This window comes from Sparus aurata, chromosome 1 (assembly GCF_900880675.1).
Source record: "Sparus aurata chromosome 1, fSpaAur1.1, whole genome shotgun sequence".
NCBI classification, from domain to species: domain Eukaryota; kingdom Metazoa; phylum Chordata; class Actinopteri; order Spariformes; family Sparidae; genus Sparus; species Sparus aurata.
The window spans coordinates 21,445,985-21,458,008 of record NC_044187.1 but is presented as its reverse complement, the minus strand read 5'-3'; the positions used below and the strand labels follow the sequence as shown (position 1 = coordinate 21,458,008).

The 12,024-nt window shown below is 40.0% G+C and overlaps 1 protein-coding gene across 9 annotated transcripts in view; it reads left to right on the top strand.

Moving 5' to 3' along the window:
- The window catches only part of grin2bb (glutamate receptor, ionotropic, N-methyl D-aspartate 2B, genome duplicate b), a 117,783-nt gene that overhangs the window by 95,817 nt on the left and 9,942 nt on the right, over nt 1-12,024 (top strand). For all 9 annotated transcript variants that reach the window (XM_030413640.1, XM_030413631.1, XM_030413624.1 and 6 more), the window contains 3 exons: nt 3,777-3,937; nt 5,654-5,841; nt 11,120-11,358. In XM_030413640.1, the coding sequence (XP_030269500.1) occupies nt 3,777-3,937; nt 5,654-5,841; nt 11,120-11,358 (588 nt within the window). The remainder of the gene's footprint in view (nt 1-3,776; nt 3,938-5,653; nt 5,842-11,119; nt 11,359-12,024) is intronic.

Here is a 12,024-nt window from a genome sequence, read left to right as displayed (position 1 = left end):
TTAACACCACTAGTGCAGTGCCCGTAAGAAAATGTATTCCTATAGAAAAGTGGGAGGTTAAGCAGCTTTTTCACGGATGGCCAAATGAGGCTGTGTTTGAAGGTGGGACGTCAGGGATATTTAGGTTTGTTGTGAAATCCGATATTCCAGGGTATAATTGGCTGTTTTTGACTATTTTTGATTTTGCCATTATATTTCATCTTAAAAGCTATTTACTTGGTGTCATTATTTTCAGCACAACCTCACATGTGTGACTGTACAGTTATTTTTTTATTTTGACATACTGTATTAACACAATGGACCTAAAATCACAAAAAAAAACATCAAATCCGAGTAGAAAAAGTTTAGATTTTTTTACTGTGAAAACCACAAATATGTTTAACGAACCATTTTTTTTCACTTATAATGCAAATATTAATAGTTGTTTGCTAAATATGTGCATACATTTAAAAAAATTACAAAGTTACATGTAACTATTTACATTTAAATGGAGGCAATGCTTATTCAGCAGTCTCCTCATTGTTCTGACTCATTAAACAAAAAAACGACTCCACTACACACTAAACACACTACCAAACAATACATAACACACTAACTATACACTCCAAACACGCTAAATGTCATAAATCTCTCAACTCTCAATATCGCTGTCTCTACACCGACTGTCGTTGCTTGTCATTCATCTGCCTACGTCCCTCCCACAACTTCCTGTTCCTCAACAACCAAACTTGCTGCTTGGACACTTTCGTGACAAAAGCCCGTTTTTACCATTTCTTCCTGCACCAGACACAAAGCAAACGTGATGGCAATGTTCGTGAAAAAACGTGGCGGAAATTATTTACCCTAAGTCCGGTTTTGGACGTGCCGGTGGGTCCGGTCCGTCGACTCGGGAGGTGGGCCGTGTGGGTGGGCTAGCAGCTAGCAGCTAGCGACACACGAACATCCACAGATTCCGATTCCACTTTGTTGTTCTCCTCAGACCCGAACAGACTCGGTCCGGACTTGTTTAGTCTCATTAATCCACAACAGTCAGTTTAGATGCACAGAACAGAACAGAACGGGACGGAACCGCCGGCAAAATCCCGGTCCAGCTCGCGCTGCTGCAGGTATAAATCCGCTTGTTTCTTAAGGTGGGGGGTCGCAGTGGGCTCTGCAGTGATTGGCTCTGGTGCGCACGTGACTGTGGTGGCTCCCGTGGACAATGCTTACGGAATTTGTAAAGCATTTATGAAATAATTTATTAACGGTATCATTGCAGTCCAAACAAATGCAAAGTTGCACACCCTTGAACCACGCAGCAGCCATGTTGAAAGTCTCAGGTCAGTCTGATCCTGATCCGCAGAGATATTTGAGTCACAGACACATACACACACACACACACACACAGACACACAGAAAGACAGACAGAGATTCCTTGCTTTTATAGAGAGATGATAATTGAATAGACCAATAAGATAGATATAATAGTTTTTATACAGAAAATAGTCTGTTATATTTTGGGTTAATCGATTGATCATTTAGTTCGAGGGTTCTCAACCTCACTACAGCACTATCAGATGAGCTCAAGTGCCCTGTGCTTCACACCACCCATCATCGATTTGAAAGAAATTTTGAAGTGTTATTCAACACTAAATGTGTATAATGTTATAATATTTTTTTTATTAGGGGTGGGTGAAAATATCAATTCATCAATGCATTGCAATATATTTTTTCCCAATTCAGTATCGATTCATAAAATCCTCTGAATCGATTAAGGCAAGCGACCACCTGCTGTCCCTCGCCGATGTCTGACGCACCGCTCTTTCGGAGACTGTAAACTCCCAGCAGCCGGTCTCACCCTGGCTGCTGCACCGTGTGCCCGCGAGTAGCACTCTCCTCTGGGGAGAGAGGGGGGTTCAGTGTCAACGTTTACCCCCTCGTGTCTAGCCGGAGAGCGGAGGGACAGCGGTTATGTCTGTTTATGTCAGACAAAAATGTACCTTGCAGTCCCAGAAACAATGGCACTTTCTCAGCTTAACTATAGTTGCACTATTTTATAACTAAACACATCGATACCTTTGTGTACATTTCAATTCAAACTAGAACTTCCTAGAGGAAAGATTTTAAGATGACTTTTTTTTATTAAAAAATTATCAACAGGTACTCTAATGAATTATTTGTTTATTACTACTTATTACTGAATCGATATCGAAGCATTTAAGTCAATATTGAATCGAATTGCGACGTAAAGAATCAAAATCGAATCGCGAGGTTCTTAACAATACTCAGCCCTAATTTTAATACAGTTAATCATCAAACTTTTGTTAGGTTTGGTCTCAAATGTTTTTGTTAATGCATTCCTTATTTTACAATCTCACTTGTTTTAATGCATTTTTTAGTCACTACACAAGGTTTTCACAGTGGTGGGAGGGATGTCCGGTGCAGTCAGCATAAATATATGTGATTTAAACACAAATCTGTAATCCTATTAGTCTGTTTATTCTCTTCCTAAGCACAAATATGTGGTTATACTTTTAATCAATTCATTTTTTCTGCTTTTTGAAATTAGCTGAGCTATTCTGCAGTCTTTTCAGGTTCTTCCCTGGGTAGAAGTGGGAATCAAGTTGTTAAAGACAAGGATGATGTTTTTAATTTGCCTGTGTTGTTTAACCAATGGTCCTAAACCCAAATACAACAGTTTTCAAATATAGAAAACAAAGAAAAGGAGCAAATACTCCAAATTGAGAAGCTGGAACCAGCAAATATTTGTCATGTCTGTGCAGTAGGTTACTTCAATTATTACACAATTGTCAACATTATTGTGATGAAGCTTTTTTAATTGCTTTTCTTTTAGAGTTAGCCTCCAACTGAGGCCTAGTCCACATGTACACAGGTATTTTTGGAAACAAAAATATATCTCCGCCCAGACTAATTCTTTAGAACCGTTACAGATATATCTCAGTTCATACTAATACCTGAAATACCTGAAAATGTATATCTCATGGCTGTTGTAAACAAGAAGCAGATCATATACTCTGGCTGGTTGCTTAGTTACAGAGAATACTATGAATGAGGCAGTGAAACATGACTGCTCTTCACAGAATCCTCTTGGATAATTTGTCACCATAACATTGTAATCACTTGTTTTTGTCTCTCTTTTGCATCATTGTATTATCAATGTCTGTTTGTGTCTTCTAAATATAACGTTAAACAATATACCATACATTCTGTCACCGCATGACTCATGTACCTCAATATCAGTAGTATATATAGTCTGAGATGACATTTTCCAGTTACGCTACAGTGAATAACATGTTTGTCCGCATCATTGTTTGCAAAAATCGCTCTTTCTACCCATTCAGAAGTAAACACTGAAAACTGAGTTTCTGAATAGCTTCACCCTGGAGTGAGTTTTCCAAAAGCATAGCAAAAGCTATGTTCTAAGAAATACCCATGTATGTTTGGACAGGGCCTTGATTAATAATAACAATAAGTTGATCAACAGAAAAATGTATCACTTGCTATTCTGATTATATAATTATCAACTGAAAATCATTGTGTGTACAGTACTTGTTTGTCTAAACATGTCCTCCAGATTCTCTAACGTCTGTCTGTCAGTTGAGCACAACTCAGCATTTAGTTGATTTTAAGCTTCCAAAAGTATAGTCTTGTGCTCCTGCTCAACAGTGCATTAAAGGCTATTTTATGTGGCTCAGTGCCTTTTCCATGCTAACGAGCACTCCTCTGTCATTTCTCTTCTGTGTGGTTTTGTTTTTCCGGAAAACCCCCCACCGCAGTTCCAGAAGCCTAACGAATTCTCCCCGCCATTCCGGTTTGGCACGGTGCCCAACGGGAGTACAGAGCGCAACATCCGCAACAACTACCGGGACATGCATGCGTACATGACCAGCTTCCACCAGAAGAATGTAGATGAAGCATTGTACAGTCTGAAGAACGGGTGAGGAGGGGAGAGACAGAGGGTAGGATGGAGAGACAGATTGGGGGATGCAAGGAAGGAGAGAGTTAAAAAGGATCTCAGCAGGGAAAGAGAAGAGACGGTGTTATGGAGCTGTGAGGTCCTGTTCTGATGCAATACTGAGAAAAGATGATCAAGGATTAAAGAGAGGAATACAGTAGGGAGAGGGGGCATTCTGGGCAATGTGGGTGGGCAGCTGGTGGAGCTGCCTGCCACTGGCGCCCAGAATAGCAGCGTAGCCTGTGGTTGCCTTGAAAGGTAGCTAATATTCAGTCCTCCTGCCTGTCTTCCGATGTTTCCATCACCCACTGCTTAAAGATTAAGAGTGCAAAGCAGCAATGTACCTCTGGTGTCTGTTGAGAATTGTAGCTGAATGACCACAGAGGCCTGTAGAGCCCCAAGGCACTGTTTGATCTTAGTTTGTCACCAAGCTGGAGACTATCATGTCAATTAATCTTTCAAATCGCTCAAGGTTTGAAATAGATAGAAAAACAAAGAATACAGGGTGTCCCAGGAAATGTTTGAGCTGATATGGTAAGCCACACAGATCCAGACACACCTCGTCACTCGTTCTATCTAGTCATTAAGTTTACACCTCAGTTGTACTTGAGCTGGAGGATCATTTCTTGGCCTGCGAAACAACAGTTTGACAAAAGCAAATTCAGCAAAAGGTCTCACATACCTTGTTGTTTCTGAAACCTTCATCTTGTGGCCTTAGCAGATAGAGTTGCTCAGATGTCATGGAGGTGGTTCACAAGATGAGGTTGACAGCTACAGAAACCGCACATTGAATCTGAAATAGAGAGCAGTTATTTTTGTGAACATATTTGCTGTATATATCACTTTTTACTTTAAGGTTAGTTCTTTCATTTTGTAGAAAACTCTGTAAGTGGACACATATTAACCAGTAGCTAGTTGCTTATCAGCCAAAATAGACACGTTTTCTTATTTGCAATGATCCTTGAAAGGATTATATTATACTACTACCACAGCTTATAATAATAATAATGATAATAATAATAATAATAATAATAATAACAATAATAATAATAATAATAATAATAATAATAATAATAATAATAATAATAGTGGTGATATTAATAATAATAATAATAATATTTGGTTTATATGTATAGCACTTATCAAAACCAGTGCCAAAGTGCTTTACAACATAAACAGTAAAATAACAATAAAATGCACAGTAATAAAGGACAATATAACCATATAGCAATAAATGATTAAAACACAAAAAAAGGATGAAATGAAATAAAATAAAAGGCATTTACAATTTACTTTAATTTTATGCACTCATACATTTTTAATAATCTCCTTGTAAGTTTCCTGGAAAAAACTACGTCATTTGTCATTAATTATACCTAAAACAGAGACAGAGTTTTAATTGTTACACTTTCAGTTAATTAACTCAGATTAAATGCTGAGCTAGCATTTCCTAGAGTTTTAGTTAGTGCACAGCAGGTTGTCTGAACACGCAAAAATATGCACAGGCAAGCTTATAATTCAACATGAATGGAGAATACAGTTTCTTACAATAAATCTTAATTAAAAATGTTCTCTCAAAAATGTTCTTATTGAATAGTGATGAACGAAAGAATTAAGTCCTTTCAGAGGTACAAGAGTCTCCATAACACACTGTAAAACATATGTTCTGACACGTTGTCCTTCTGTTGCGCTGTGCAGCAAACTAGATGCCTTTATCTACGACGCTGCGGTGCTGAACTACATGGCGGGCAGAGACGAGGGCTGTAAGCTGGTCACCATTGGGAGCGGCAAGGTGTTCGCCTCTACCGGGTACGGCATCGCCATCCAGAAAGACTCAGGCTGGAAGCGAGCTGTGGATCTGGCCATCCTCATGCTGTTTGGAGATGGTGAGGACTTGAGTGTTAATGTTTTTATTGGTAGGAAGAAGTATGAACATCCCAGAGCCAGATAAACTCTTTTAATGCAATATTAATTTTAAAAAAATTTCATTTGTTTTTGATATATTATTTTTGATAGACAACACAAATCCGAACCAGTAACATATTCATACTTTCTTTGAGATAAGATCCCAAGGTGAATAACCCTTAAATAGTATTTCAGAAATGAATCATAATGATTGTTTATGATCATAATCTTAATATAAAGTTGTACTCTAATCAGTAAAGAATATGTGGAAGTTGCTCGGTGAACCTGCTGGTGGATCCCGGCAGTCATCAAGGCTGTCGAGCTGCAGGATGAAGCCTCCTGAGCCAGGTTGGCACAGTTCATTCCTTAATCAACAGCGAGGCAACAGCAGGCCTGAAGGGCTGCAGCTGCTGCAGTTCTATGAGTGTGAAAAGAGTTTTTCTATTTGGTAACATTGGCAGCAACAGGAAATATTGACCTTAATTGAAGATGGGTTGAAGGAAATGCTGATGTTTTGACTGACATGTTTCTTCCGTGTTACATGGATTTTAGGAAGCGGATCCACAGACTGGCAGACTTGGGTGGTGGGCTTATTCATTAAGCAAATCAATTTAATTTTTATTTGATTTGTTCTGGCTAAGATGACACTGTAGCATCTCAACAAGGACAGCTTTTCAAATTTGTCATTGACAGAATATAAACAACAAGCTGTGTTTGCATAAATGACTGTGCAAGTGTGTTTGACGTATCAAAAGTAAGTAGAGTTCTAGGATGTTTTCCCTCTGAAAGCAACTAAGCCAACTGAGAAGTAGCAGACATGAAAGCTGCAAAGTTCAGTCTACAATTTAGAGAAGTGCATCAATATTTTAAACATTTTACCACCTTCAGTGGCTGATAAGTGATGTGCAGGCAGTGCAGGAGTAATCTGACTGTTCACAACCAGTTCACGTGTCTGTGTAGAAAATACTACTTTAGCGCTGTGACACCAGCTTATTAGTTCAACAGTATGGTGGCAGTACACCTCTAACCACACCAGCACCTTGTCATGTGAATATATGTATTGGGAGGAGTTGAATCCTGGGTCTGTCTCCCATTAGTGTACTGTATACTGTAGGTGCCGCAGAGGAACACTTTCGGTTTGTAGGTAGCGTTTGTTTTGAGCCCCAGCTGCTGTTGTGTGTTTTGGGTAGTGACCGAGAGGAGCCAGCAGGGTGTCTGGCTTCACTGTGAGAGGTTGACGAGTGCAGTGATCCACGAGGGCCTCTGTGCCGAGCTGCTGCTCTGTCACAATGAAAGGACTGAGTCAGTTGAGGTGGTTTGTGTACAATTGGCACCTCTGTTCACATGGGTTGTGGCCTCAGATGACATAGAAATTTCCCATCGGTGTGGACAGAGACCATGAGACTATAGACCCACATTGCCAAACAACACTCAAATCTTGTGAGTCTAAGTGCTGCAGTGTTGGTTTGAAAATTGAACTGCAGGTGAACTTTAGTATTTAGTTCACACTGGAGATGAACATCTAGTAAAGCTTCAGATCCACATTAGACATACTGCAACAGGAAATCACATTTTACAAAATGTGACTGGAAGCCGTTTATCTGTGCTGCAGGCTTTATGTTTTTAAAGTCAATTATTCTGCTATAAAACCTTTAAAGCTCTTTTACAGAAATGTATCATCACAACGGCCACGTAGTTTGGTCTTTCTTTGACACTCTTTTATTCAACATATGGACGCACATTTTCATAGGACTTAAATTACTTGCTTAGGTCATGTGTTAATAACTAAACTGTTGCCGTGACAACTGAACAGACACCATCCGTTGAGGACCATGAAGAGTTGTGTTTGAAAGCTTCAGACCCCTGAAATGAGAACGAAGGATCAAGCTTAATACATTTTGTTGGTTGTACTTTTTTTAAAGGCAGACTTTGCACGATTTGTTGAGTCTCATTCCTGAGCCACCAACCCAGTGCATCTATCATGGTTTAGGTTTTTGGTTTAGCTGTTTCCTGTTTTGTTTTGTAGATAATAACCTTGTGTGTCTTGTTTTATTTTCCACTTTCTGCCTTGACAGCTTCTCTGATAACTTGGGAGTAGCTTTTCCAGAATTGCTGATGTCCATAAATGTCTTGTGAACACAACAAAATAATAAAAAATTAGATAAAAGATGCAGAGGACAGGGTCTATGCAGATAAATATACTGTCAGACCTTTCAGTGATGATGGAGAGGGTCTATTCTTCTATGGGTTTTTTTAATGATAAAATACCTTTAATGTAGCTTCCTATACATATATATGATAAACATGCACATACAGTAGGGTAGTGCTGGTATCAGACACCAACAAAAACCGTCAGGACATGACCTACAATTATGTTTGATTTGGCTCACCTGATGCTTCTGGTAAAAGAATGACAGAAGTCAGTCAATTAAGGTAAGCTCTGTGAGTCAAATGAAAAAAAGAAACATTTTTTCCACCTCTTTTTGATTCATAAGCACAAGAGGGAAAACAATCAAGATGGGTTTTTGCCTTGATGTCCGCTCAGAGCTGCGGAGATTTGGTTGGGAAACAACGTCTCTGCTACTTTTTAACAGGCGCCACACAGTGATAAGAACAGATTGGATGAAAATTGTAAAGCACTTTGGTTGCTGACTGACAAGTTGGGTACTTTTGCTGTCAGATGTAATGGATGTATTCACACACCTTCAATTACTTTCTATTGTATTACAGTGTATCCTGGAGTTCCTTCATTTGTGACAAGGGGAAGTGTTCCTGCCTTTAGAAAAGGAATGAGGTTCTTTGGGGAGCAGGGATTAGAAATAAAATACTTGACATACTAAATGTATCACCAGTCGTTGTTTTGACAGCACTTTTACATTTTGCATCGTCAAGTTACAGATGTGATTGTATGTGCTCCAGACTGCTCCCCAGTATATGGTACAGCATGTTGACACACACACACACACAAACACACACACGCCCGGTTGACTTACATGTGATAACACTTTCTGTCCCGGTGTGTGTGTGTGTGTGTGTGTGTGTGTGTGTGTGATGAAGGGGACAGTGCAGAGAGAGCATCACCTCGGATCAGATCTTTAGGGCCAGATCGACTCCGACCTCGCGGCGCTTGACTGAGTGCATGTTCGCGTGCGTGTTCCCCAAAGATCAGACATGTCTGCACAAATTTAGCAAATGGAAGTAAAGTCTTATTGTTCTGTCGCGTGTATACAGGAGGCCAACACATCAGACATTACCACTCATTACTTCATCGAGGCTGTTTGGCTGTCAGCACAAATATGTTAGTCCAGGTTACGAGATCAGACTCATCGATGTTTGCTCATATCTGTCACTTCCTGTTAAGAGTCCTGATATGAACATGATGTAGGTCATATGTGCAGAGAGAGATGATCAGCGACGGTGTAATGACAGGAGTGCTGAATGGATACAGGAGCAGGAGGAGCAGAGGGATGAGAAAGATGATGGATATGACCGGAGAAAACAGAATAATTAGAACAAAATAGATTTCAATTACAATATAGATTCTGCTCATTGATTCAGTTACAGTTCTTAATCAGTTCGTATAGTAATTCAATTGGGTTCATATTTTCGGGTCGCTAACCCAATAAGATGGTACATTTAAATTTAAAAGCATTGAGTGCACATCCTCGAGAGCGTTTACCCTGCACTTATGTTGATGTGGTCGAAATCTGCAGGCTGATAAGAATCAATACTGTCAGCTGCTGAAACTGGTTCTAAATGGGGACCAATGAGAAGTTCACATCATTGCTCTGAAGATGTTCTCAGGGATATATCTAGGAATTAATCAAAAACAGAAGACCTTTTGACCTTTTTGACCTAGACCTTTTGTGCGCAAGCAAGGCATGGGTCAGGTATTGGTAAACATAATGACCGCTCACCGCTGTCAACTTTTTTTGTGCCTCTGATTCATGTCTTCATGTCACTCCGCAAGTAGTCCATTCATTTGTCACGATGGAACGTCATTCAAAGCAGAACTCCACCAAAGAGCCTGCAATCGTTGCGGAAGGTTATCTGAGGTGTTCTAAGAATTTTGGATGCGTGGGCTGAACTATTTCTTTCTTAGCTGAAGCCGACAACAGGACAAAATAAATGTAAAGAGAGACATAGTAGAGTTCCTGTTTTTGTTTTGACAAGTATAATAAATTCTGTAGTCTACCCTTTACATGGCAAGTGACATTATTCTAAAACGCATAAGAAAAACTCCCCCGACATGGTTAGAGAATACTGCCTCTAGAGCCAGCTGCACAACGAGAAAATGTCATAGCATGATCAGAATAGTCTAACCTGACAAGACAATAGAGAAAATAATTGTATTTAAAATTTGGGGTTGACTAAGGTTTGGATGAGATTATTAGATATTTTCATGCAGCAATATGATGCACGTGACACCGAGACGCGAAGTGAGCAAGACTGAAAAAGAATGTAAACCGTGCCAAACAATCTACTCACATGAACAGCTTCAGTTGACAAGACGATGAACACGGATGATTCAGGTAGGCGAAGTAGTCAAGGTGCCATTAACATTAATGTAAAACGATTCTGGGCTAGTAAAGTAACGTCCTTTGCCAATCACACCTATGAACACTTTGTTTTCTTTTCTGGTTCATTTGTTGAAGAAAATCTTAGTGAAAAACTAGCTAACAGCTGTCTGAGACACACACACACAAACATTCATGAACAAAACAGTGTTATGCAAGCAATGGGAGAATATATACACCCTTGATCTCACATACGCACTAACAAAACACAGACCATCGGTGCAGATCAAACAAATCTCTCTGGATGTGTCCTCCCCCTTCAGAAACCCCCCCAGAGATGTGGAACTAAGGGGGACACATTTTAAGACGGAAACGCCTGTCACATGACACACGTTTCCTCCCTGCAGACTCGAGTCAAGTCCCAGCAGGCAGTTTTATTTTTTCCCACAACAAGGAAGGGATAGCCTTGAATAAGCGATCCTTAATGAGGATGATCCTAAGGGGGGGCGTTCAGTCAAAATAATGCAGCTTGACATTTGTTGCACATACATGAGACCTGAGCTGTTTTTGGCATCTACTACACATCCAAAAACACGTCCTCCTATTTTTTTCGCACAGGTACATGTTCAGACACCTATGGCCAAACTCATCCAAGTGTGCAGGTCACACAAGCATACACACAAACAGTAACACTGACACATCGACACAGTAACCTGTGTATTTGTGTCTCTGCTTCCTCCAGGTGACATGGAGGAGCTGGAGGCCCTGTGGCTGACGGGTATCTGCCACAATGAGAAGAACGAGGTGATGAGCAGTCAGCTGGACGTGGACAACATGGCGGGGGTCTTCTACATGCTCGGAGCTGCCATGATTCTGTCATTAATCACCTTCATCTGTGAACATTTGTTCTACTGGCAGCTGCGTTTCTGTTTCATGGGCGTGTGCTCCGGGAAGCCCGGGTTCACCTTCTCCATTAGCAGAGTGAGTGCACTCGTGTGTTATTTTAGGTCTGACCTCTGTCCTCCTGACAGAGAGATCACAGGAGTGTTTGTTTTAAAACCACTGGCTGTGGTTGAGGTGTATCAAGTCAGTCAGGGGGAAATGATGACTCACCAGACTTACCTGTGGCTTTTTTTAGCCCGTTAGAAAACAAAACATATTAAGTCAACAGCATACTGTGCTATACAAACAAAACAAACACTAACCTATCTTGATTACACATCTTCATCTTTAATTATATTGATCATTTTGCAATAATATGATTATAATACTAATTTAACCTCTTTTTTTCACCAAAATTACCATAATTCATGATTTGTGATCGGCACAGAAAAGTTACAGACATTTAATTTAGAAGAATTCTTGTGCTGTTACATATCAGAGCTCTTTACAGAACAGTACCACAACAAACCAGTGGTAAAATTCTGTGAGGTTCATGGTGTAACTGATTGACGATACAGGCTAACAACAGACACGAGATGTACTCTAAGTAAAGGTGTAAGTATGCTCAAGTTGTATAGTTGTATGACCGGACAGACCTGACAGCGCTGTAAAAAGCTTGTGAAAAGATTGAAGGTGACATTGGACAGGCAGTACACATTTTTAGACAGTCTCTCTAAAGGTCAGTCAATGTGTTGGACATATTGT